Source organism: Typopeltis vanoorti, chromosome 15, assembly GCF_054136105.1.
Source record: "Typopeltis vanoorti isolate ZY-2024b chromosome 15, IOZ_Tvanoo_1.0, whole genome shotgun sequence".
In the NCBI taxonomy this organism is placed as follows: domain Eukaryota; kingdom Metazoa; phylum Arthropoda; class Arachnida; order Uropygi; family Thelyphonidae; genus Typopeltis; species Typopeltis vanoorti.
In genome coordinates, this window is record NC_143563.1 from 91,307,381 (window position 1) to 91,332,689 (window position 25,309).

A 25,309-nucleotide genomic window follows, 5' to 3' on the forward strand; every position below is an offset into this window, starting at 1 on the left:
AAATTTTTAAACCTATATCTGCTTAAGTTTTAGCAATCTCCCAAATTTCAACATGGATAAACCATTGTTGGAATTTGTGTCTGGATGATGTAGCAAAGTGAAGAACCTCTCCAGAAACAAAAATTCGTATTTAAAATTAATTCTGTGTAGAATCTGCGTCTCCAGAAGATCTCTTTCTGATTGATGCAATACTGAGCCAAGCCAAACTTCTGAGAATCACTGTAATACTGTAAACAATTCTCTCCACAGTGTATCCTGGAGATTTAGCCTATAAGAATCAGCGATTCATTGGATAAAGGTTTTTTTTTTTTTTTATCATTGTGTTGCTTTAAGGATTGGCTGAACTGTTGAGCAGTATTTTAGCAATGCTGTATCTTTGAGAAGGATGATACTGATTTTTCTTTTATCTAAGAAAGAGTGGGGGGGTACTGAGAAAATTGAACTTGTTCAATTAGAGCTCCAGGACCTTGTTACATAGAATGGAAAGGTGAAAGCAGAAAACAAACTTATTTTCTGCTTTCACCTTTTATACTCAAATGTGATTTATTCAAAACAGCCAGCTCACCATTACTGTTGGTGAGCTGGCTGACTGTTGCCCATATATGGTATAAATTTTCTGTTTTTAATTTTGATTTCTCTTATGTTTTTCATCTTTTTCCGACCGCGCCCAAGACCGGTTAGCCAGTCTTGGAGGCAGTCAGTAGGGTTTTTTTCATCCCGCAAACAGGTAAACCAGCCCCGTGAACATACGCCTCTACAGTCAAAAATATACCCCCCCCAGCGGCAGACCAGGCGACGGGTCGGTTGGGAGCAGTACTAACAAGAAGTCGTATCTAAAAGTAACACGCGGACCCTGCATGGGAAGCAGGAATAATGCATAGTAGAAGAAGAAGACTCATTGTTCTCTCAAAAAAATCTTGTGTTTAAACATTTCCCCACAACTTTGCTCATACCATTCTTTCAGTAACTTAAGAGTAATTGTTTTGTCATTATTATCAGAATATTTGCTAAAAAGCTCATTCTTAATTTATTCCTACCCACAATCTTCCTTTTATGAAATATATTCCTCCATGTATTATACTATTATATACACCTGAACTATTTATCTAATTCTTTTAGAAAAGCTTATATGTTGGTTAGACATAATTTTTTAGAAAATTACCATAAATTAAATTAATTATAAAAACTTTTAATAACTACCTATATTTCATCAATGTTACATTGCCATCTTCAAGGATCAAAAAACAATGATGTTCATACACGCCCTCACATTAAGCAAAAGAGGCTGAAGAAAGGCTACTGAAATCAGTCCTAGAGTTTTCAAGATGCCTCATAGCAGGCTAAATTGGGTTGTCTTGGCCATTGGCCTGATGATCTTAGAATGTACGTTTCCCAAATGTGGGGCAGTCTCATGTTTATAGGGCTGAGGCTGATTCAAGGAATAATCTTTCGTACTTGCCGATGTTATAAAGTGGCCTTCCAACATCTTCTGTGGTGGGTGTCCAGAGTGGCTGTATTGGTGGAACTGGATGTGGTCCTTATTCAGATATCCTGATATTCGCTCTCCTGTCTGTTTGACAGTAGTAAGATAGTTTGCAACCGCATGGGGACTTGTATACTCCAGGTATGTCTAGGGGGAGTGGCTGGTCTTTGGTGGAGCAGATAAGAAATGCCAATTTCTTATGTGGTTTGTAACTAGTTGTGAGGTCATATTTTGTTAGTTTTTTGGATGTACTCCAGATATATGGAATGGTGATAGATTTAGAGTAATCTTTGTTATGAAGATTATTCTAAATAATGGTTGTGGTTAACTAGTTTTAATATTTTGTTTGGGCTGTAGCCATGGGCTAAGAAGGTGTTAAGTATATGGTTTAGTTCATAGTTACGGCATGTTATGTGAACTGATTAATTTTGTCCTGTTATAGGATTTTTATAATCTCATATTGTTGTGGAGGGGTGACTCTTGGTGAATGTGTCTACCTGTATGCATAGGTTTTCTATAAACAGAGAAAGTCGGGGATCCATCCAACTGGTGTGTAATCAATGTCTAGGAAAGGGCAACTGTTGTTTTCCTTTTCCAAGGTAAACTGGGTTCTGAGGTGTTAATTGTGTTGAGAAATTGTGGAGTCTATCCAGGCCAAGCGGCCAAATGGCTTCATCCACATAGCATAACCAAACAGTGGGCTTATGTGGGGCAGAGTTTAAGGCTCTTCTTCACATGGTTGTCCTCCTCTATCTCTTTGTAGAATTTTCCTTGCCAAATGAAATAGCCCAAGTTCATGATAAATTGGAAGAGGACTGAGATATCGGTAGGAAATTTGGCTTGGGTGAGGTCTAAGGTATCTGAGTGGATATCTTTGTGAATAAGAAGGAGACATCAAAACTGGCCATTATGTCAGTGTGTTGGAGTGAGAGGTTTTCTTTACTGGCTTTAAAATGGGCTGAATTTTTTTTGTATGTGAAGGTGTGATGCCATATATTGTGTGAACATGGTTGAATGTTTGACTGATTAGTGGGTTTTCTTTTAAAAAATTAGTAACAATTGCTTGAATTTGAATCTAAGAGAAAATGGGTTTTTGCAAAGACCTGCAATTGCTGCCAATGGGAGTATAGAACGGAGTACTATAAAGGTAGAGCGAACAAGATTTTATAATGCCATATTTTTGAGATAGATGGTGAGCTGATGTATTTTGGATATAACGACCTGTTAAAGTTGGTTTTGGTAAATGGATCCATCTCGTTTATGCTGGATGTGTACATCAAGAAATGAAATGCATTTTTATGATTCTTTTTCTAGTGTGAACTTGATACAAGGATGCAGGGTTTGATATTTTGTAGAAATGAGTAGAGTTTGGGTTCTGTGCGACTGCAAAGACATTGACATAGCATAGCCAAATTGTTTGGTTTTGGTTCAAGAACAAAAATTTTATCTTCTAGGTGTTCAAGAAAAAAGTTGGCTAAGTTGATAAGGGTGAGCCCATTGCTTTTCTTTCCTCTTGTTTATATATTTTATCTTTCTATGTGGAGTAACCTGATGTGATTGCAAATTCGAATAATTCCACTATGTCCGGTGGAAATTTTTGGGTTAACAATTCTGTTGTGTCTCTGAGGGATATTAGTGAAGAAAGAGGTAATGTCAAAGCTTATTAACATGTCTATAGCTGCTAGTTTAATGTCTTTTATCCTTGTATGAAATTAAAATTATATATGGAATTTTTTATCGAAGAAACTGAGTGGCCTGTGAAGGGATGGAGAAGGTTAGACAGAAATCTTGATATTTTATATGTGGGACTGTCTATAGAATCCACAGTAAGTCCAAGTGGATAGTTACTTTTATGTAATTTTGGTAAACCGTATATTCTAGGAGGTCTTGCATGGTGTTTTTTTGTTGTTTCTTGATCTATGGATGTATTTCATCCAATAACTTGAGTTTTTTGAGCTGACTTTTGGTAGTATGTATGGGAGTGCAAAGACGACTAGACTCATCTCTCATATGAGGAATGCAGCAGAGAGAGGTGCAGAACAAGACATGGTAGTCGATCTCCTGGAGGGAGAAGACACCTGACAGGATAGGATGGGAGTGTGTGTTGTGATCATGAAGCAGTAAATGCATTTTCCAATCATGTTATTTAGCTTCGTGATTGCAATACATACTCCCAGCTTAATAGTGATCTTACCAAAAATCAGCTCAAACTCAAGTTAATGGATGTAACAACATCCATAGATAGTTGTACTGATGATATCTTATTATACATAAGACGAAGTATTTACATAATAAAAATTATTTACTATGGCATGCATGTTATTCTATAGTTCTGTGTATAGTGTAAATCCAGGTGAGATTCGTATCAAAGCCTTGGAAAGCGGCAAAACTGCTTATTCTTACATGTCATTGTTCTATATGATTCCTGAACTATCTACTAAAACTACAAGATCCCTCGCTTGGTCAGTTTCTTCTAGCATAATTCCTCCAATAAAATAAGTAGGTATTCTAAGTTCAGTTTAATCTCTTTTTCAATCCAAGTATACATACATACCCTTGATTACAGGAGTGAAGCTTTTTTTCATAAATTTTAATGCTAGAGATGTTGATCGATGCAGTCTGCCTTTGTGCCATCAACAAATGACCAAATGCTTTATCAATATGGCTGCAAAATCAGATGATGCAGCATTTTGTGGTAACCATGCATCTGCATGATCATGTAAACACCTTGGGTGAAGTGTCATTTCAAAGGAAAGGTAGATAGAAAATGAAAGAATAGAATGCAAGTTAGTTCAGTAGGTTTGCAAATGAATGTTGAGTTGCTGCTGGCAGTGTTATATGTTGAGAATCTGTAGAGAAGAAACTGATTAATTTTCGTTATCAAGAGTGGCACTTTTTTCAGTCCTCTTAGTGGTAAGTCTAAAGGTGTGGAGTAAGAGTATGGCTGTTTTCCAGAAAACTGAAATTATAGGTTTTCTTCTCTGTGTGGTATGTGTTAGTGACTATAGTGTGTGTGTTTAATTTTGGGTTGGATAGATAGCACTGTGATCATAAGACTTAGTGGTATACACTGCTGAGGTTTCTTTCCTGTTAAGTAATTTGCTCTCCTTCCACTATACCAAATTCTCTCTTGTTTTGTATTCTTATTTCCCACCATCCTGTTCAACTTATTCGGTTAGAGATGGTCCCCATTGCATGGGGAAATTTTTTTAATCTAATTCTAGAACTAAAATCCTTGAAATACAGTTGACTTTCAAGATAGCAAATGTAGAAGCTATATAAATGATTTGTTATAGAGAATTTCTTTTAACATATTTTATCTTGTGCTTTGATGGGGCACTTCAATAGTTTAACAGTATTTGCTATAGTGACAGTAGAATGTATGTTGCTGCTTGTGAAAAAAAGTAAAATTTATTTTATATGGAATTGCTGCTCTTGCTATAGATGCAATGTATAATTGGCTGGTTTCGTTCTTTTCAGGAGCAAAAAATCTGTATATTATTGCTGTGAATGGCATCAAAGGTCGTTTGAATAGGTTACCTGCTGCAGGTGCTGGCGATATGGTAGTAGCAACTGTGAAGAAAGGCAAGCCAGAACTTAGGAAGAAAGGTAATTATGTGTTTCAAACTTTTTACTGTGTGGAATTACTAGGTATATGTAACATACATCCTCTTAACCATGTCACCGTCAGTATAGAAAAAATACATCACCCCTATACTTTGTATCCATCAAATATTCAATGTAACATCAATGGTATCGCAGTTTTATTATGCACTTCACATCCATGGTAACCTTGACGTATATACACTTCATGGCAAGTTGGGTGGTTAACAACTGACTTTTCAAGTACAGGTAGTCCTCAACTTACGACTGGGTTCTGTTCCAATATCTCCATAAGTCGATGCTGACGTGAGTCTAGGACTTTTAATTTCTTGATTTGTTTGATTTCTTTTATAATATTTTCATAAATTAGGTTTCTGTTTAACTTAAAATGGTTAAAAATGTATAAACTTGCATAAACATTTATAAATTATTTATTAGCACATATAAATATAAATTTAAGAAAAAAATAAACACATATCAAAAGTTGTGCACTTTAATTTGAAATTCCTTTAAGTATTAGTTAACGTAAAGAAAAAACTTATTAACGGTGTCTTTAAGCAGGTGAGTAACTGTCATAATTTGGATGATATTGTTATTTCTCGCGGTCGGGAGTAGCTTTTTTAATCAGAAAATTGTTTAATGTTATCTGTTGGGTTTTTTCTTCATATATATTTCTCGATAACATCTGACTTCTTGAATTTGCTTTTCGACTTGGCGAAGCAATCAGTGTCTTGATCCAGATTTTCGAGTTTCTGAAGTCCTTGATTTAGTTTAGAAAATACTTCAGCTAATCCTTTTACAGTAAATATTTTTAACGATTTCTCTTCTTCATCTTCCTCATTATTCCTTTCTTCTACAACTCTTTCGTTTTGGAAAATCAAGTCTTGATCAGTCAGTTCACCTTCTTCATGATCTACTAATTCTTCTATATCGGTAATATTGATTTCTAGATCCAGTTTTCTTGCAATTTCAACGATTTCTTCACCAATTTGTTCTAACATACTATGGTCAGTGTACTCTTTGGGTGTCTCCTGCTGTAGTAACTTCTTCCAAATTCCTCACATACATTGTTCCAATACTTCCTTCCATGAAGTTTCGATGTTCTGGATACATCAGTTGATATCGTAATTTTTCCAAAAATTATGTAATGTTGTAGCATTGTTGTCCATTGCTGTTATTGCTTGAGAAAATGTAGTTTTCAGATAATGTCTTGAATGTAGTAATCAACCCTTGATCCATTTATGGTTGAATCACAGCTGTTGTATTGGTTGGTAGATACATCACATTTATATTTTCATTCAAATCGCTGATGTGAAGAGGATGTCCTAGAGCATTGTCAAGCAGCAATAGAATTTTAAAAGGAATGTTTTTTTCAAGACAGTAGGCACATACTTCTGGAAAAAACAATTTAAGAACCAGTCTTCAAAAAAAACAGTTGTCATCCAAGCCTTAGGATTATTCCTGTAGTAAACTGGCAATTTATTCTTGTCAATGTTTTTCAAAGCTCTGGGGTTTTGTGAACTGTAAACAAAAAATGATTTTAATTTAAAACTAGCAGCATTTCTTCCAAGAAGAAGCATAATCCTATCTTTAAATGCCTTAAAACCAGGTGCTGATGTAGCTTCTCTGTGAATGTAAGTTTGTTCTAGCATCCTTTTCCAGAACAGTAGTTTTATCTACATTAAAAATCTGCTCTAGCAAATAGTCTTTTATCATCTCTTTCAGATTTTTCTTGAAATTTTCGGCAGTTTCAAAATTGGAACTAGCAGCTTCTCCCATTATTCGTATGTTATGTAAGTTAAATCAGCTTTTGAATCGATAAAACTAACTGTTACTAGAGTTAAATGTATGCTTGCTGTATTTATCTTCTTTATGTTTCCTTAAATTGTCAAATAGGCTGTGTGCTTTTGTTTGAATCATATACAAACAGAGGAATATTCTTGTTGATTTGATTATCTATCTATATCATTAAAAGCTTCTCCATTTCACGAATTGCCCCCCTTTTTTTTTTTTGTTTTTTTTTTTTGTTAAAATTGTACATTTCATATTAACTACCCCTTTAGCTGCTTTCATTATTCTTGATTTATCTTGTTGAAATAGTTAAATGCGATAGTTTTTTTTCTCGTGCTGTTTCATCGACTTTCTTTCCTATGTCATTATGCTTTAATGACCTTCATTTTAACATCTAAACTTAAAGATTTCCTCGCCTTCTTTTTTATGTTGGAATTTTCATCAGTAGTATTATTTCTCTTACTGGACATGGTAGGGTTACGACAAGATACAAAAATTGCAATGAGAGAAATGAACACCTCGACTGCTGATTAGCAACTAATCTGCCAAAGACTGATAAGTTAAGTGGGTGAATCATAGCAACAGCTATTGTGTATTGGTGATAGGCTTTGCTTGGTGACTGCGATGCATATACAAAAGCAGTGTGTGTGTGTATATGCTGGCAGCAAAGTTAAATTGGACAATTTTTAATAATAATTTTTGGCTGTCTTAGTTCTACCTGTACTACCTGTACTTAGTTCTGTCTTTTGAGTGATATTTCTATTCGTATGCATTTATTGAAAGGAACTCGCAAAATTCAGGAAGATGACAAGACATTCATCCTTTGCCAGGATATACCTAGCTTCAAATCCCATGGGACATTTATTTTTATTATATATTTAATACATTCATGCTGAGCACCGTCTAAAATATCTAAGAGGGAAGTCATATATTTCAAACTATTGCATTTCATATTCAAATCAATTGCATTGATTAGATATGGAGTATTTACATATAAGACTGGCAAATCCAAGGAAAAGAATAGGTATGAATACAAATAGTTGTCTAATTTACAGTAATGGTGAATTACTGTGATTGTGAAACTAATAAATATGCACATTATGCATGTGCATATTTATGAAGAGCTTTGGTTGGGTGGTGGGGGGAATTAATAATATAGAAAATTTGCTCCTCCTTCAATACCACTGCACTGCATAAGCATATTCAAAACAGGGTATTTTCTGTTGCAATACAGTGACAAAGTTAATGATTTTCTTGCTTGCATAGTCACAGGAAGTTCCCAGTGAGCAAACAAGACTGTGACCTGGAAATTCTATTATTGGAGGAAATACAGTATATATTGAAAACCTCAGGATTTTTTTCAAATAATTTTCTGTGATCTCATATGTGATTCCTTCTGTAGCTTCAATATAGGTGCTGTCATACCTTGAAAAATTAAAGATGGAAACTTAAAGTTATGCGAAATAAATTTATTTTGGCTGTAAAATTTTCACCTAAGTATTAAGAGCATTTTCAGTACAATAATAATACCCAAAATAAATTATAATAAAAGAATCAACTTTAAAAAGTACCATTAGTAGCATCAGTACAACGATAGATAATCAGAATAAATTCCTTGAAAATAAGAAAATAATCAGGAATTTGCATAAAATTGATTTATTTCCCATAAAGGAATAACCAAAGGCAGTCAGATCTGTTTGGTCAATTTAGAAATGCTTTGCAGCTCTCCTTGTGTAACCTCTCTATAAGGAATTTTTTTTATGTAAAAGTTTAGTTTTCTTTTGAGAAATCTTATATTTAGTTGAGGTGGCACGTTCTGTTAGGCCAGACTGCTCAAGATACTGGATATAAGATTAAACCATGTTCATGTTGGGTGGCTGCAGATCAACCAGGCTTTCCAAAGAAAAGAACACAGAAGCAGGGGGGGGGGGGTCTGAAAAGCTAAGTGCCAAAAACTTGTCTTTAGGTGAAGAAAGGGATGTAGCAATTTCCTAACAGGGCGAAAGGATACTGCAATTTTAATAAGTCTTAGAATTTCGGTAGTACGTTCAGAAATTCTTTTAATATATGGAAATGGATTTTGAATGATATCTTTGGGAGATCTAGAGACTGGCTTTCTTGAAGTATTCTTGAAAGCTACTTTTCATAAAAGCAGATTTCATCTAACTGAATTCTTGTTGTAAAAGGTCTTCAATGGAACATATATTATGAGTACAATATAATGGTTCCAACTTTTTGACTGGAATGATTATGAAAAGTAGCATGGATATAATTGATTAGTATGAGTTTCTTTTCTAAAAAGTAAAAATTGTACCATCTAGTAGGTGAAAAATTGAAAAGACTTTTTTCATCTAAGTTAAATTGAATTCTCAGATAAAGCACATTTATTTTTGAAACAAAAAGTTTCAAATCTGGTAGTGAACCTGTCCATATTGCAAAAATAACCATGTGTCTATACCACACTGCAGATTTGTGAGAAATATCTTTAAGGCAGCAATCTTAAATGCTGCATGTAGTAAGAGTGAGAGAGAGGGGGGGGGGCTACCAATAGCTGTGCCTTCAAGCTGATATTTGTCTTGTACACTTCATTTATTCGTATGGGGTTCCTCCACTGTCTAGTGGACTGGTTACAACTGGTTGAACCCTCCTAGTGAGAGATTAAATATATATTTTACAACTGTAGATCTGTTTGTGTATTCATGGACCAGTTTGCCTATTCTGAGGGATGAAAAAAAACCAGAGTTTCCGGGTGAAAAAACCCTCTACTTCTGTATGAGACTGGCTAACTCACCTTTAACCAAAAGAGCAAGATAAATGTTCCTCTCATCATAGAATCTATCAGAGGAATGCTTGTGATGAGATGCTATATCAGAATTAATACGTTCTTTGATTTTTCAAAGTATCCTTTCTGTTCTTTAAGCCCAAGAAAAAAAACTAATTCCAGTTTATTTCTAAGAAAAACTTGCAAAATGCTAAAAGATTAGCAAGGCTTCTCTTGTTTTTGAAATCACATAAGGTAAAAAGCTGAAATAAAGAATTGTGAAGGCTTGCGAAAGATATGCATCTTTAAATCCGAGCAATGTATCCAGAGACCTTGATAGTACCAGTATATAAAATAATTGAAAGTTAAAATAATCAGTTATTCAAAAACATTCCAAAACAGTGTTTTATTATATTTTTTTTAAAAAAATTACAGAAAACAGACTTCCATATTGCTGTATGAAAATGCAATCTATAGATGGAAATGCCTTCTATTGGGATTTATTGATCAGATTTTTTTAGAACAACTAGTTTCACCAACTGAGGCTGTTGGCATCTTCAGGGTACATAACTGATATAAGGCACTTAATGCTAAAAACTGTTACAGACTATAAATCAACCGATTCCAATTGTATTTGACAAAACAGAACGCTTACAATACATGCATTGCACGTGTATGATCTCACTTGTTATTTAAGAACGTTCTATAATTGGCACTATAATTCAGTTCTTGTATGTTTAGAGATCTATTATTAAAACGCTTAAGGAATAGAACAACGTAGTTAAGAATATAAATTAAATTAAACTTTAATAAATATTTTCCGTATTTCGGCAATGTCACATTGCCATTTTCTAAAGGAACTTACAAAAAAGTTACGTGCACGTAGGCACTACAACACAAAAACTGGGAATGAAAAGATGAAGCTATTGTTCTCCTAACAGTCCTGATGGTGCCCTCTAGTGGGCTAAGTAGGTGTTCTTGGCCGTATGGCTGAAGGTCTGCATATGTAGGCCTCCCAAATTTGGGGCAGTCGCATACACCCAAATTTGTTGAGGTTTGGAGAATTGCTCAATGCTGAGGCTGATTCCATAAAGAGTCTTTCAAATTTGTATTTGCTACAGTGTATCACTGTAGCTTTCTTCCACCGTATTCTGTGGCGTGTATCCAGAGCATGGTCCGCAAGCCCAGAATGACTGTATTTGTGATAACGGATGTAGTCCTTGTGTTCAGAAATTCTGATATTCGCTGTCCTGCCTGTTTGGCCAAAGTAAGACAGTTTACAACTGCAAGGGACCTGGTAAACATCAGGTAGGTCTAGGGGAAGTGGTTGGTCTTTAGTGGAGCGGATAAGGGATGCCAATTTTCTGTAAGGTTTGTAACAGGAGGTCAGGTCATGTTTTTTTAAGATTTTGGTAATCTTTTTCAAGGTGCCTCGGATGTAGGGAATGGTGATGGATTTAGAGTAATCCTTGTTGTGGGGGGGGGGGGTCTGTGGTTTGTAGGTTCTGATATTTTGGGGGGGGGTAGCCATTGGCTGAGAAAGTGTTGAGGATGCAATTTAGTTCAGTGTTTAGGGCCAAGTCGTTTGAACAGATTAGTTTAGCCCTGTTGTATAGTGTTTTCACTGCTCCATATTGTTGTGAGGGGGGGGGGGATTGTTGGTGAATGTATCTGCCTGTATGGGTGGGTTTTCTGTAAACTGAGAAAACCAAGGATCCATTAGGCTGGTGGGTGACTAGTGTGTCTAGGAAAGGGAGGCTGTTGTTTTCCTCTTTTTCCAGAGCGAATTTGATTCTGGGGTGTTGGTTGTTTAAGTGTGTTAAGAAGGAGAAAAGTGTTTCAGAGCCATGTGGCCAAATAGCGAACACATCATCAATGTAGCGAAGCCATATGGTTGGTTTTTGTGGGGGCAGAGGCTAAGGCTTTTTCTTCAAAGGTCTCCATAAAGAAATTGGCCAAGGTTGGGGAGAGTGGTGAACCCATGGCTGTCCCCTCTATTTGTTTGTAGAATTTTGGCCAAAGAGCTCACACACTATACTGGCAACACACCATCACACATAAAAAAACTCAGCCCATTTCAAAGCCAGCATAGAAAACTTTACACTCCAACATACTGACATAATGGTCAGCTTTGATGTGTCCTCTTTATTTACAAATGTCCCACTCAAGGAAACTTTAGAGCTAATCCAAGCTAAATTTTCTCCCGACATCTCAGCCTTATTTCAGTTCACAATGGAATCATTGTGAACTGAAATAAGAAATAGTTAGTTCTTGAGAAATGAAAGGATAAACCCGATTTTTCTTCTCTATTGTTATTAACGTCTCTAATGTGCTCCCTTTGTCTAATCTCAAGGCTTCTTGAAGTCTGGCTGATGTAATTTAAACCGCAAGAGCAGGGTATGTTGTAAACTCCAGCATATTTGAAGAAAGGATTGCTATCTTTTGGAGATCTTAAGAGTTGCCTAAACGTTTCTGTAGGTTTAATAGTCACTCTTATTCTATGGGGTTTGACTAGTCTTGCAACCTTATTAGAAACTGTCCCCACGTATGGAATGACGATTGTAGACATATACTGTGTGTCATCTCGTTGTCTTTGTGGAGGATCAGAGAAAAGTATCTTGTGCACGAGTCTCCGAGGGTAGCCATTCGTGGTGAGTTTGTTAGATATCAGTAATAATTCATCATGGAGATCATGTTGATCTGTTGTAATGCAGAAAGCTCTTTTTTAGCATGTGTACAATGCTAAGTGTCTGAGAAATGTGGTGGGAGGAGCTAAAGTGCAAATAACGTCCACTAAGAGGCCGAGACGACCATTCGTTTGCTTCTTAATTAGGGTGTCCAGAAATGATAATTGGTTATCTTTTTCAAGATCTAGAGTGAATTTGATTGTATGGTGTAATGAGTTGATCTTGTTTAGAAAATCAAACAGGTCCTTTTTTGTGTGGTTCCAAACAATGAAAATATCGTCTACGTATCTCCACCATACTGTGGGTTTAGGGTCTACTTGAGATAAAAATTTTACTTTCGAGATCCTCAATAAAAAGATCAGCACAAGATGGTGAGAGAGGCTACCCATTGTAAGTCCAGTCCATTGCTGATGTATGGTTTTATTCTATAAAAAAAAGTTTTATGTTAAACAATGACGGAACAGGGAAGTGAACGTTTTAATATGCAATCTATAGTTATTATTTCTGGAAATTTTTCCATGTTACTCCTCTAAATAAATATTAATTTTTATGGCTATTTTGCCTATTTTTGTTTAGGAGTACCCCATTTGCTTTTTACTCTGTTTAGGCCATATAAACTGAAACTCAATAAGAAAACATCTTTTAAGATATTTTCTGTCATCAAAATAGTTCTCTACTGGTTTTAAATTTTAATAATTAAAAATATACAAATAATGAAACTATTTAGTAAAAAACTATATGGAAGTTCAATTATTATTAAATTTTTTATTTTTAATGTAGTTCAGAATTAACACATTTCCACATGGCTACCATCATTGCTGATACAACTTTCAAGCCAATTCTCCATGAATACATTGTATAATTTATTTACAAGTGTTGCTTAAATTGCACTTGTTATTCTGACCAACGTTCATCCAAATAATGAAGTTTTGACATGGCCCCACCAAAGTAATAAAAATTAATGGGGTTAGATCAGGCAAATGCAGTGGCCAAGCAATTGATCTGTCTCTACCAATCCATTTGTTAGGGAAGGCATTGCTTGAAAACTGCCACACACATTCAATGCATTAATGGCAGGGTGCTTCATTATGCTGAAAGATAGAGCTGGTGTCATTTGAAACATTTAATCTGCAATCCAGGGACTGCAACATAAAAGGGTAACTTTCTCTGATAACTGTTAATTCTTGCAAGAAGACTGTCTATTATATGAGAAATTGGTAAAAAATCAGATTTACATTGCTAAAATTATTATAAAAAATTAAAACATACTTTCATATAATTTTTAACAAATAGTTCATTATTTGTTTGTTTGTTAAAATTGTTTTTTTTTTTATTATTATTAAAATTTAAAATCAGTGCAGGACTATAACCAGCTTGCATGAGTTGCTTCGCTTACTGTATATATTAATAAATGTGTAGAAATGTACCCACCCTATGTGAATGTAACTGTCTGTTTTCTTGTGCTTAGGTGTCATAAAAAAATGCTGTAGTGTGTTGAACTAAATTTAACTTTACAAAATATTTGGTTTTATTCTCATTCATATATTTAAGCAATTTTTTTTATGAAAATTTGATTTTTTTTCCTCCTCCAGTGATGCCTGCTGTTGTGATAAGGCAAAGAAAACCATATCGCCGAAAGGATGGTGTGTTTCTTTACTTTGAAGATAATGCAGGTGTAATAGTAAACAACAAAGGAGAGATGAAAGGTAGTTAAAACTTCATTATTTTACTTTTGAATATTTTTCTACATAAACTTAGTAACCCTACTGTAGGATAAAACATAGAACTTTTTCAACTAGAGGATCCCTGATGGATGGTGGTATCAATTACACTGTCCAGTTCTGGTACAAAAAATTACATCAACTTGGTTTATTCATTTCATGAGCATTCTTTCATACATAAACAGATTTATTTTTTGTCATTCATTGTGGCATCACCGAGAAGGAATGCAACACATTCCAAATTAGTCCAGGCTTATTTCTCATGATGGAGATTTCCACAAATATCTTTTTTACAATCAAATCGACCTGGGCTGTGAGGCAAGTGTATTGTGTGTGTGTGTGTGTTCTAATAGCCATTCTGCCATTTCCATATGAGGCGTAATAAATCACCTTCATTTGAAATGCATGTGTTTCAAGCCTAAGTAAAGGCTTCAAAATTGTCGAAAAGAATGCTTCTGATGCCATTGCCATCCTTTTCATTTGCATGTAGCTGGAATTCTGGTTTCTTCCAGAAACTTTTGTTTGGGTCTCTTACTAAACGTCTCTCCTCCTACCTTTCCAGTAATAGGCCTATTGGCGTGTTACAGTCTCTTCTCATCTTTTCAAAGGCCATCCTCCATTCTTTCACTCATTCATTCTGTATGTTGTCTTCATCTCTCTCTCTCTCTTTATAAAGATCAATGTAGTCTAAGACAGGTATCGCCTCAAGTTCCTTTAAGATATTGCTATTTCTTTTGAAGTCTATTGTATCTAGCTGTTTTGCACCTGAATCTCATTTCAGAGCTTATCAGTCTTTTTTTTTTATCTGCTTGAGTTATGGTCCAGTCTTCTGAACCATACATTAGGGTAGATCTTGCTATTGAGTTTTGCATTCTTGTTTTCTTGCTTATTAAATTTGGATTGAACATCTGATTAATAGTTTTTGTTAATCCTATTTATTTGGTTATTTTATGTTGTGTCTTTTTTCTCTTTCATAAGATAAGCTTAGATATTTGAATGTATTAACCGATTCTATAATATAACTGTTGTTGCAAATTTTGCTTCTAATTTGGTCTTGGCCTTTAAATGTCATGACTTTGGTTTTAGAAGTGGAGATTTCCATATTGTATAACACATTGAAAGGCTTATATATTGGTGGTACATGTTGATTACAACACAGAATAATAAGAAAATAATATTTATTAACTGATATTTTGCTGGTATTATAACCAGCATCTTCAGAGCACAAGACTAATGACTTTTGTGTATCACTTGTTTTCTTCCATTTGATCCTGTGTGAACGGATATCTAAGGCATGGTCTGCTAGACCCAACTTGCCATAGTGATAGTGCTGGGTGTATTTATGTTCACCAAGGCAGATGTCAACAGTTCTTCCTGTCTGGCCATAGTAAGCCAAGTTGCAAGAACAAGACACTTCATAAACTCTGGATGTGATAAAGAAGAGAGTTTGTCCTTGGTGAAATATGGTAGATGAAATTTATTAAGCACTCTGGATATCTTTTCAGATGCCTTGAATATATGGAATGGTAAGTTTTGTGTGATAGGCAATGGAAGGGATTTCTAGAGAGCATATACTATTTTTTTTCTATCCTATGAGGATTATAGCCATTGGCTAAGAAAGTATGATGCAAGTGAATTCAGCTGTAAGGATATTGTCATTGGAACAGATTGCCCTGTGAATTAGTGTTTTTAGGATACCATACTGTTGAGATGGATGGTGATGTGACTGTAAATATCTCACTGTATGTGTGGGTTTTCTTTAAATAGAAAAAGATAAGGAACCATCTCGAAACCATGTGATTAGTGTATCCATGAAGGGCAGACAGTCACTAGTTGGAAAAGCTAGCTATCGATACAGCTACTCTCAAACCAGTGCTTTGGCTGTCCTATGTTGATATGTTTGCTATTTGGCCACGTGATCCAGACATATTGGATAAATGTACTTCTAGTACAGGCAGCCCTCGGTTTATGCCGCAGTTTCGTTCCTGAAAAAACGGACGTAAAACGAACCCAATTTTAATGGGAGGTATGAAGTTATGTTCTGCGCAATCAAAAAATATGCAAATGAAGTATGTGTAACATTATATTTAAAGCTTTGATAATACATACATATATATTTGTTAAAACAAAATTATATACAAAAAAATATTAAACTTCGAAAAGATATTACATATTTCTATGTTGAAGTTCCTGGTTTCGGACCACCTGCAATTTTTTTTAAAAACGTATGCGATGCTAACTGCCTCGATTTTCTTTCTTTAAGGAGTTCAGTGTAAGGTCGAATAGATGCAATTACACTCCTTTTTACGTTTGCACTCCATTCCCAATCGTGGTCCATTTCACAGAGTTCATCAGTCAATGTCTCTATGCTTGCAAGGATACGCTGTAAATCGTCCGTTTTCATATCTCTCAGAGGACCTTATTCGTTTTCTTTCTCCTCCTTGGATGTTGACTTAATTGTTCAGCTAATTCTATTAAGTCTTCATTGGAAAGCGGTTTATCATGGCTCTCTAAGACTTCTGTCACATCTTCAGCTGTAATATTGTACAATCCCACCTCTCCCGCAAGCTTGGTAACATCTTCAATAACATTCCCCTCCTGCTCTAATTCCGTGAAGTCGTGCATAAATGCTGGAAGAAGTTTTTGCCATGCTCCTTTTAAACACTTTGCTGACACTTCATTCCAAGCTGCCTTGGTGTTAATGCCCTTCAAAATATCGAATGACCACCAATAGTCTTTAATAGTTTTTCCTGAAGTGTCCAAGACTTACCATTTCCATAAATGTTATACGGATGATATAATCCCCTGATCCATCGGTTGCAAAAGCGATGTTGTGTGTTTGGGGAGCATGTAAACAACCTTGACATCCGATGTTGTTCTTACTTCAGCAAGGTTTTGAGGATGTCCAGTGGCATTATCCAAGAAAAGCAATGCCTTCGCTGGCAAATCATTTTCTTTACAGAAGCGAAGCATAGTAGGACAAAAATTATTTTGTACCAATCTATAAAAACGTCTTGTGTAACCCAAGCTTTCTTTCATTTCCAATAGACTGGCAGCATGGCTTTTAGACCCTTGAAAGCATGTGGTGTCTGTGAATGGTACACCAACATTGGTTTAAGCTTCCAAGTTCTGGAGACTTTTGCAGCTTTAAAACCTGGGGTGGAACGTTCTTCACAGAAAATGAAGGTGCGTGATGGCAATTTTTTCCAGTAGAGCCCAGTCTCGTCAACATTAAAAATGAGATCAGGAGGATAACTTCCTTGTTCTACACAGTCTTGAAATTCTCTCCATCTGTCTTTTTAAGATCCTCAAAAACTGTTTTTGCTTTCTCAGTTACGCTGTCTTTTTTAAAATATTTGTCTGTCCACAATTCTGTGTAGTAATTTAGAAGTGTTTTTGCTTTCTCAGTTATAACAGCCTGTGTGAGAGGAATGTTTTTCTGATTCAAGTCATCCACCCATAATGATAATAATTTTTTCATGAAGTTTACCCCTGCTATAACATACATGTTTTGCATTTAGGGCTGCCATAGATTGTTGCGCAGACTGTTTTATTCTATCTGCATTTTTCATAATTGTAGTAACAGTCGATGGGGGTAAGTTCATACTTCTACAGGCATTAGCACGTGTCTCCCAATCTTTCATTCTTCGAATCACCTCCATCTTCTTTTCAAGTGTGATTGATTTCCGTACCTTATTAACACCAAGTTCTGCTTAATTTTTCTGCACTTCTATTATTAGACATGGTAATTACGTACTTTATCAATTTAAATACATAAGTAAAAAAATTTAAATAGAACAATTAGGTGGATTCAACACTAAAACTAGGTTCGATACATATACGTCGTAGCTCAGTAACACTCAAACACTAGGGTGCCTGCTAGTGTTATTTCTCAGTCAACCACACTATAGTAAGAAAACACGTGCAGGCAACTGGCATAAACCGGGGGCTGCCTGTATATTTAAATAGCCAACACACTAATGTCCACTTCACAATGGAACAGGAAATTGACTGTCTGCCCTTCCAGGATAAATTCCCTGGAAGTACAAAAAAAATTTTCAAACCATTCTACCATAGAGTTTGGTGGTAACCTGGCCATTTCCATTTCACAGTATATTATGTGCATTTGAGCACCTTAAGACTAACTCTCACTTTAGATTGAATCCTATTAGCTCTTCATCCTCTGTTGCTACTGTCCTCAGTGTGCATCACCAATATAATATGGTTTCATCAACATTATACGCTTGTCAGGTACAAGTTCAGCAAATTCATCCCATGTAACATTTTTTGCTTATTGAAATTGCTGCAAAGAATTTCAGTGCTTCTCTCTCTCATATATATATATATATATATATATATATATATATATATATCGTCGTGCATGGCTTGTTCTAGCCTTAGAAGTCATCGTTTAAGAGGACGTCCTGGTTTTCTTTTTCCTAATGGCTTGTTTTGGTAATCTTTCTGTTTTCATTCTTTGAACTTGTTCCATCCATTTATGTTTATATTTTTTTAATTTTTTCTATTACTGGTTTTCTTGATTTAATTCTTTCATAATTTCTTTGTTTCTTGTGTGATCAAATGGGGTATACTTTGCAGTTTTTCTCATAAAGTTCATTTCTGCTGTTATTAATCTTTATTTGTCTTTTTGTTTTATTGTCCTGATTTTGCTTCCATACATTAAGACTGGTAGGGCTAATGTATTGTATACTTTTAGTCTGGTTTGTTTTTGAACTGGATTTGGTTTAAATATAGAGTTAATTACACCTGTTATTTTTAAATATTTTGCAATTTTTGCGTTTATATCTTTTTCATATGTGATCATACATTCTAGGTAGTTAAATGAATTCACCTGTTCTAAGATCTTGTTATCTATTACTATTTTAGTTCTTGCTGGATCTTGTCCTTTAAAGGCCATAGTTCTTGATTTTTCTGTTGATATTATCATATCAACATATAGCCATAATCTTTGACTATCTCATTTAGATCTAAAATAGCTTTCTGTAAGTTATCTTCAGAATTTGTAATTATTATTTGGTCGTCGGCAAAAAGGAGAAAGTTTAATTCCTTGATGTAAATAATTTTATTCCATTTTATTATTATTTCATTTAGGTAAATATTAAAAAGAGAGGGGACATCCCTGTCGGACCCCTTGGTTTATCCCTCTCGTATATGATAGCTTGTGATTTAATCTTATTTGTATTTGATCATTTTCATATATACTTGTGATAGCTTTTAGGATAGTATTTGGTATTTGTTAAATAATATGTTTCTTTTAACTTTGTCAAATGCTTTTTCAAAGTCAATAAATGCAATATGTGTTTCTAAATTGTATTCTCTTCTTTTCTCTATATTAATTTTAGGCAAACAACAGGGTCTATACATGATCGTTCTTTTCTAAATCCATTCTGTACTTCTAGAATAAAGTTTTCGGAATATTTCATTAGTTTGCTATTTAAGATTCTGCTATATATTTTGTAACAGGAATTTGGTATACTGATACCTCTATAGTTTTTTGGGTCATCTCTATTACATTTTTTAAAGATAGGAATCACAGTTGCTTTTTTTCCATTCTATTGGGGGGATATCAGTTGAATAAATTTTATTTAAAAATAATAAGTCTTTGAATCTTGTTCCTGCATATTTATATAGTTCATCTCCAGGTGATTTTCCGTTTCTTGTTTCTTTCAGGCTGATTTCTAATTCTTTGGTTATTTCCTTTTCATTAATTGTTTGCCAGTTGTCTTTTTTAAAATATTTGTCTGTCCACAATTCTGTGTAGTAATTTAGAAGTGTGTGTGTGTGTGTCATCAATAAACAGTTGATGAACCCAATACCTTATAACAATTTCTGCACCGAAATACTATTGTTGTTTCAACACTTCTACCTTATCGTGCATCAATTTGCATTTATGCTTACGCTTGACACCACCACTGGCAGCAGGCCCTAACTGGAGTTAAACGTAAGCAAAATAAGCTAGAATCGCCCAATCTATGTATATAATAATCTATATAATATTATATAAGAACATCTTGTTGATTGGCTAGAGTAAGACAAGTACCAGAAAATATCTGTTGTATAGCTTATCATTCATTAAACAAATATAATTATGTAGTTCTCCTAGTAGATTTGGAGATGGTGCTCTCATATTGTTATTACATGGCACCTACTACAATTCTCTTCTCCACCACCAAATACAGTGAACTGTCAGTACAGTCATCTATTGTCTGCTGTCATTAGTATTTTTTGTTTGTAAATTGTGTGTATACTCAAGACCGACTTGTCTGTATGCAGGATGAAAAATCCAGAGTTTCCAGGAGGAGAAACCCTGGTACCTCCATATGAGATCAGCTAACTCAGCTTCAGTTAAAAAAACCCATATAAAGATTCTTCTCGTCACAATGAGAATTGAACTAAGAACTTTTCTAATCAAAAGGCACAACATACCATTGTCCCAATTGTGCTATATAGGCGCTTATCTTTTGAAGAAAAACTGAGAATTTTAAGCGCATGCTTGCATATGGGTGAAAAAGCATTTGATAAAATAAAGAGCCAAAACTAATCTTTTGTTTTTTTTACTGAACCCCAAATCTCCACCACAACAATTGCTATCCAAACTACATCCTGTATGATTCCCTCCACTACAAGGATGGTGCCTGTGCTTTTCTTTGGTCTGATATTCTTTGCAGATGCTTAGATGACGCAGCAGGCTGTAATTGAAGATGGAGTTTTGGTGTCAATCTACTTATAGGGTCCAAAAGGAGCTTTGCACCAAAACTCCATCTTCATTCACAGCTTGCTTAAATCTGCAACACTTGCAAATCCATCATTAACAGAGCTAAGTAAATGGACTAAAAATATAAAAAACTCACTATCTGCATCAATGGTAGTCATGCTTTCTTGGCTTCTCACAGAAGCAGCTGAGTGCAACTTTGAGTGCAGATAAAACTGATCTCCTGGCATCATTCCTTTTATCCAATTCTGGAAGAAATGATTTAGGAAAATCGCCTCTTTTACCTGGATCACTGTGGGTATGCCTTCTGACTTGATGTCAGAAGAATCTTGAAAAACATCAAATTCCTGACATCTCTCCTAAGGGAGAGGGTGTACAAAATATTGTGATAATACTAGGTGAGAACTCATTACTAACTTCTTATTGACCATTTTCTCCGATATCATACTCCAATGATATCAGAACTTATATTTTGGTCTTCTAAAGCACTTTTTACTATATCAGTCCAATTAGATCTCAGTCTTTTTTCCTGTTGAAGAATGTTTATTTTGCTAATCTTTCCTCCCATTTTATTTAGGTGACCATATCACCTGATATGGGATCTGCTAACACATTCCAAAATGATATTGCTATTGATGCCATCTGTTCACTCCCCAAACCTTAGTCAGAACTCTCATGTATGGTTTCCAGTCTTTGATCGAGTGTTATTTCTAACCCAGCTCTCAGATCCATAAGATAAAATTGATTTGAACACTGTGTTGTACACAGCTAATTTAGTGTTTTGACAATTTTCTCTTTTATTTCCATATAAATTTATTCTGTTCCTGATTTCCTATAATAACAGAGGGGGGGGATAATGCACATTTTTGTACTTGAGATGTTACTTTTCATCTGTCCAACATAGGAATATTGCTCCTGCATTTGTGTTGGCAAACCTAAGATACTTAAATTCTTGATGCTGGTCAGAAGAATACAGTCGATCAATTTCTACATTATCTTTCTTCTGATGAATAACTGTCACCATAGAGGTGTCTGTTCATCAGAACTAGCATCCATTACGTCCTCTATTTCTGCTAAACATATAGCTTCCTTTTACATGTGACTGTTGCTGACTCACCAAACTAGTACTAGCCATCTTTCATTCCATCTGTCTCAAGTCTGTGAAACGGCTTCCTCTGAAGTATATTTAGAGAAAGCTGTGTCAGATGATCAAGCTGAAACAACTTGATCATCTGTAGCTGTACCTCTTCAAGAGAAATAAGAACTAATTGCTTTGCTCATGATCTCAGCCCATGCGTTTATTTGCCATGGGCCTTACAGCTTTTGTGTGCAGCATCTTCCAGTGATGTTAATAAATGATGAAACTGCCTATTCTAGTTAATATGTAAATTGTAGATCAAGACATTTCAGAAATTTCACTTTTAAAATAGAGGTAATCTGGTTAAAAGGTGCAGGATTTGTCTATAAACAGAAATTGTCTGGCAAACTTGAAGCTGGGGAGGACGGCATCTGCAGTTCTCAACTGGATCCTCCTGAACTTCAGTGGGGTGCTACTCCAGTTGGATGTCCATGGTATGCTTTTAAATATTTGACTGATAAACAAGGATGATTTATATCTTTGTTAAAATGACAGCGATCAATTATCTGCTATACTTACAATATTTATAGGTTGGTGGAACTCCTTGGATTTGCCACCTAAAAAGTCATTTTCTATAGCATATCAAAGTTTACTATCTTTTGGTTTGCATTTATTCAAATACAGTTGTTGATTAGCATATAATGGAGACAGGTAAATGATAACAGTTAACCAAACAGTATGTAAAGATAAAAACCACTACACTGATACTGTGGTCTTAATCGAAAAAGAAAAGGTTTAATTTTCAGTGGTAAACTGCATTCAGAGATGAAAGATTCAAAGAAGACCAGTTTTTTAAGTTGGGGTATTTGCTCTTGCTAGTAGGAACAATTCAAAGAACTTGTCTGAAATCTCTTGTTTATTTAAGAGCTCTTTTTTTTTTATTTATTTTATTTTTTAAAGGAATACTTCATGGAGAAAGCTGTTTTGCAGAAGTAAAATGAATGAATACCGAATTTGAATCAGAAATTCAACTGTAAAAGGATGCTAAACAGTTGTGACTTGTGTCATTATAGGTTTAGCACAAATTGTGGGTTGGCATAACATGTTCCAACGAGTTCTGCTGAAGTTCAACAGTAGAAGAGGCAATGTAAGGATTGATGTCATGCAAGCATCTCTTCAAGAGTGTTTTTTAGTTGCAGATGCTATAGTAATGATGCATTTGTGTCAGTGAAGATTAGTGGTTCTGCATGGGAATGGAACAATCATTGAACAGTGCAGGTTTTGTCATATAAGTTGGAGGAATGGATAGCAGGATCCACCAAATTTGGGATATGTGTAGCAACACTTGTTCATATATCTTGAACCTAGTTTGCAAAACATTGATTTGATGGCACACAGTTTTGACAGTTTCTAGAGATCTTGATACTAATATTCCACTTCAACTACCAGGAAAAGATGGTCTTAGCATCTCTGCATGGGAGAATCCATATAAGCCTCAAAAATTCTATTTGTGGGCAGGACTTAATATGATTGTCTGTGAATTTTTATTAATCATTTTGATCTACTGTGAGGATTTTGGGTGGGTAAATATGGGCTCTGCATAGTTTCTTAAGCCTGGTCATTACAAAATATCTGATCTGAACCTTTTCTATGGGATCAGTTATTGAGCAAAGCTGGAGGTAATTCGGAAAACTTGGTGCAATCTTCACTTTGTACATCCAAGTATGAGGGACTGGCAGTTTGGGACTTGCAAAGTAATTGACTTAAACCACAAACAAAAATGATGGTAGTGAGAGGAAGAATGCCATGGGACATTTTTTCATAAGAGAACTAGTGCAAATGAAAATTCAGATGCATTGGTGCAGTTGAAAATAGGCACCAGCACTATAAGAGGTATTGGGGGACAGGTGGAATTGTCAGTAGAATTAGGTGTATTTATGAAAATAGGCTGAGGGTCTGTGGGCTTCAAAAACTAGCTGATGGGCATAAGAGAGGTGGTATGATAAAATGTATGAGTTAGTAAAGAGTTTTTATATGATTAACTTTTTTTGGTATAGTGCTCGAGAGACGGGAATGAAGAGTCACCCCTTGAAAACTGTAAGTGTTAGGATAGATTTTTTTGTTTGAAGGTGAATGGGTGGCATGCACTGCCAGAGGTGGTTGTGAGTACTTTCTCTGTGAATAAACTTAAGTAGAGCTGTGATACATATTGTGTGAATATTGGCTAATGTGTCGATATAACCTCCCTTATATTGACAAGGTAAGTCTTCTGGCTCCATGGAGATACCTGTTGTAATAATTTTACCTTTTAAAAGGATGTTAAATAGCAGTAGCTATACTCTTCAAAACCGAACAGGTAATTTCAGAGTGGTGTGGAGAAATTGAGCAGCAGGCAGCCTTTAAAGTTATTAGGAAGGGTAGCTGACAAGGGAATTAAATTGTTATGCCTTAGTGGCATATGAAAGCCATAGCTGTACTTCCTATTATAATTTCTCTTTTATTGTAGCAATATAACAGAGGGTGACATTATTAATCATTTGTAATTATTTTTTCCGTGTTTAGGTTCTGCTATTACTGGACCCGTGGCAAAAGAATGTGCTGATTTATGGCCAAGAATTGCTTCGAATGCAAGCAGCATAGCTTAATGTACACGTTAATAAAGTACTGATACTATATTTGTTTGTTTTTTTAAGTAAGGCTTGGTCTTTAGTGTTAAGAATAAGAATTTACATTACAAATAGTCATTAACGGTTTTCAGTTGATATGTAATTTATGCAATTAAGTAAATGTACATCTGAAACTAAACTTAGGTATAAAAAATTATCTGGAACATAAGACAAATACACACTTTCGCTCATAGCCTAGAGTTCTGGAAATTTACACAAGTGTTCAATTCTGATTGGTGCAATGACTTTTAACTTTTAGAATAAAATTGACTCAACCAAATACAAATATATATACATCATCAAATTACTGCCATGTACTCTCAAGGGTTGTGCAGGATATAGTACTACATGAAAAATTTACATCATTACTAACTTTCTATATACAATTTTCCTCCAAATCAGTCTGTTACTTGTCAAGACTCCAACATTACCAGATCTTATATTTCTATCGTCTAAGGCACTTTGTATCGTATCAATCCACCTATATCTTGGTCTTCCTCTGGGTCATTTTCCTGCCAACTTGGCAGAGAACATATCTTTCCTCACCCATTCTGTTTCAGTGACCATACCACCTGCGATTAGCTCTGCTAACGCATTCCTGGATGCTTACAATGTCAAGTTCTTTCCTAATATCCTCGTTTTTAATATGATATTGCCATTGATGCCATCTGTTCACGCCTCTAATCTTTCTCGGGACTTTCATATCTGCGGTCTCTAGTCTTTGGTCAAGTGTTTTACTTCTGACCCAGCTCTCAGATCCATAAGTTAAAACTGGTTTGAACACCA

At 35.1% G+C, this 25,309-nt stretch overlaps 1 protein-coding gene across 1 annotated transcript in view; it reads left to right on the plus strand.

Moving 5' to 3' along the window:
- The window catches only part of RpL23 (ribosomal protein L23), a 41,228-nt gene extending 16,696 nt beyond the window's left edge, over positions 1-24,532 (plus strand). The window contains exons 3-5 of the mRNA XM_090405602.1: positions 4,964-5,092; positions 13,918-14,031; positions 24,420-24,532. Coding sequence (XP_090261728.1) covers positions 4,964-5,092; positions 13,918-14,031; positions 24,420-24,502 — 326 coding nt within the window. The 3' untranslated portion in view covers positions 24,503-24,532. The remainder of the gene's footprint in view (positions 1-4,963; positions 5,093-13,917; positions 14,032-24,419) is intronic.
- Positions 24,533-25,309: the final 777 nt, after the last annotated feature.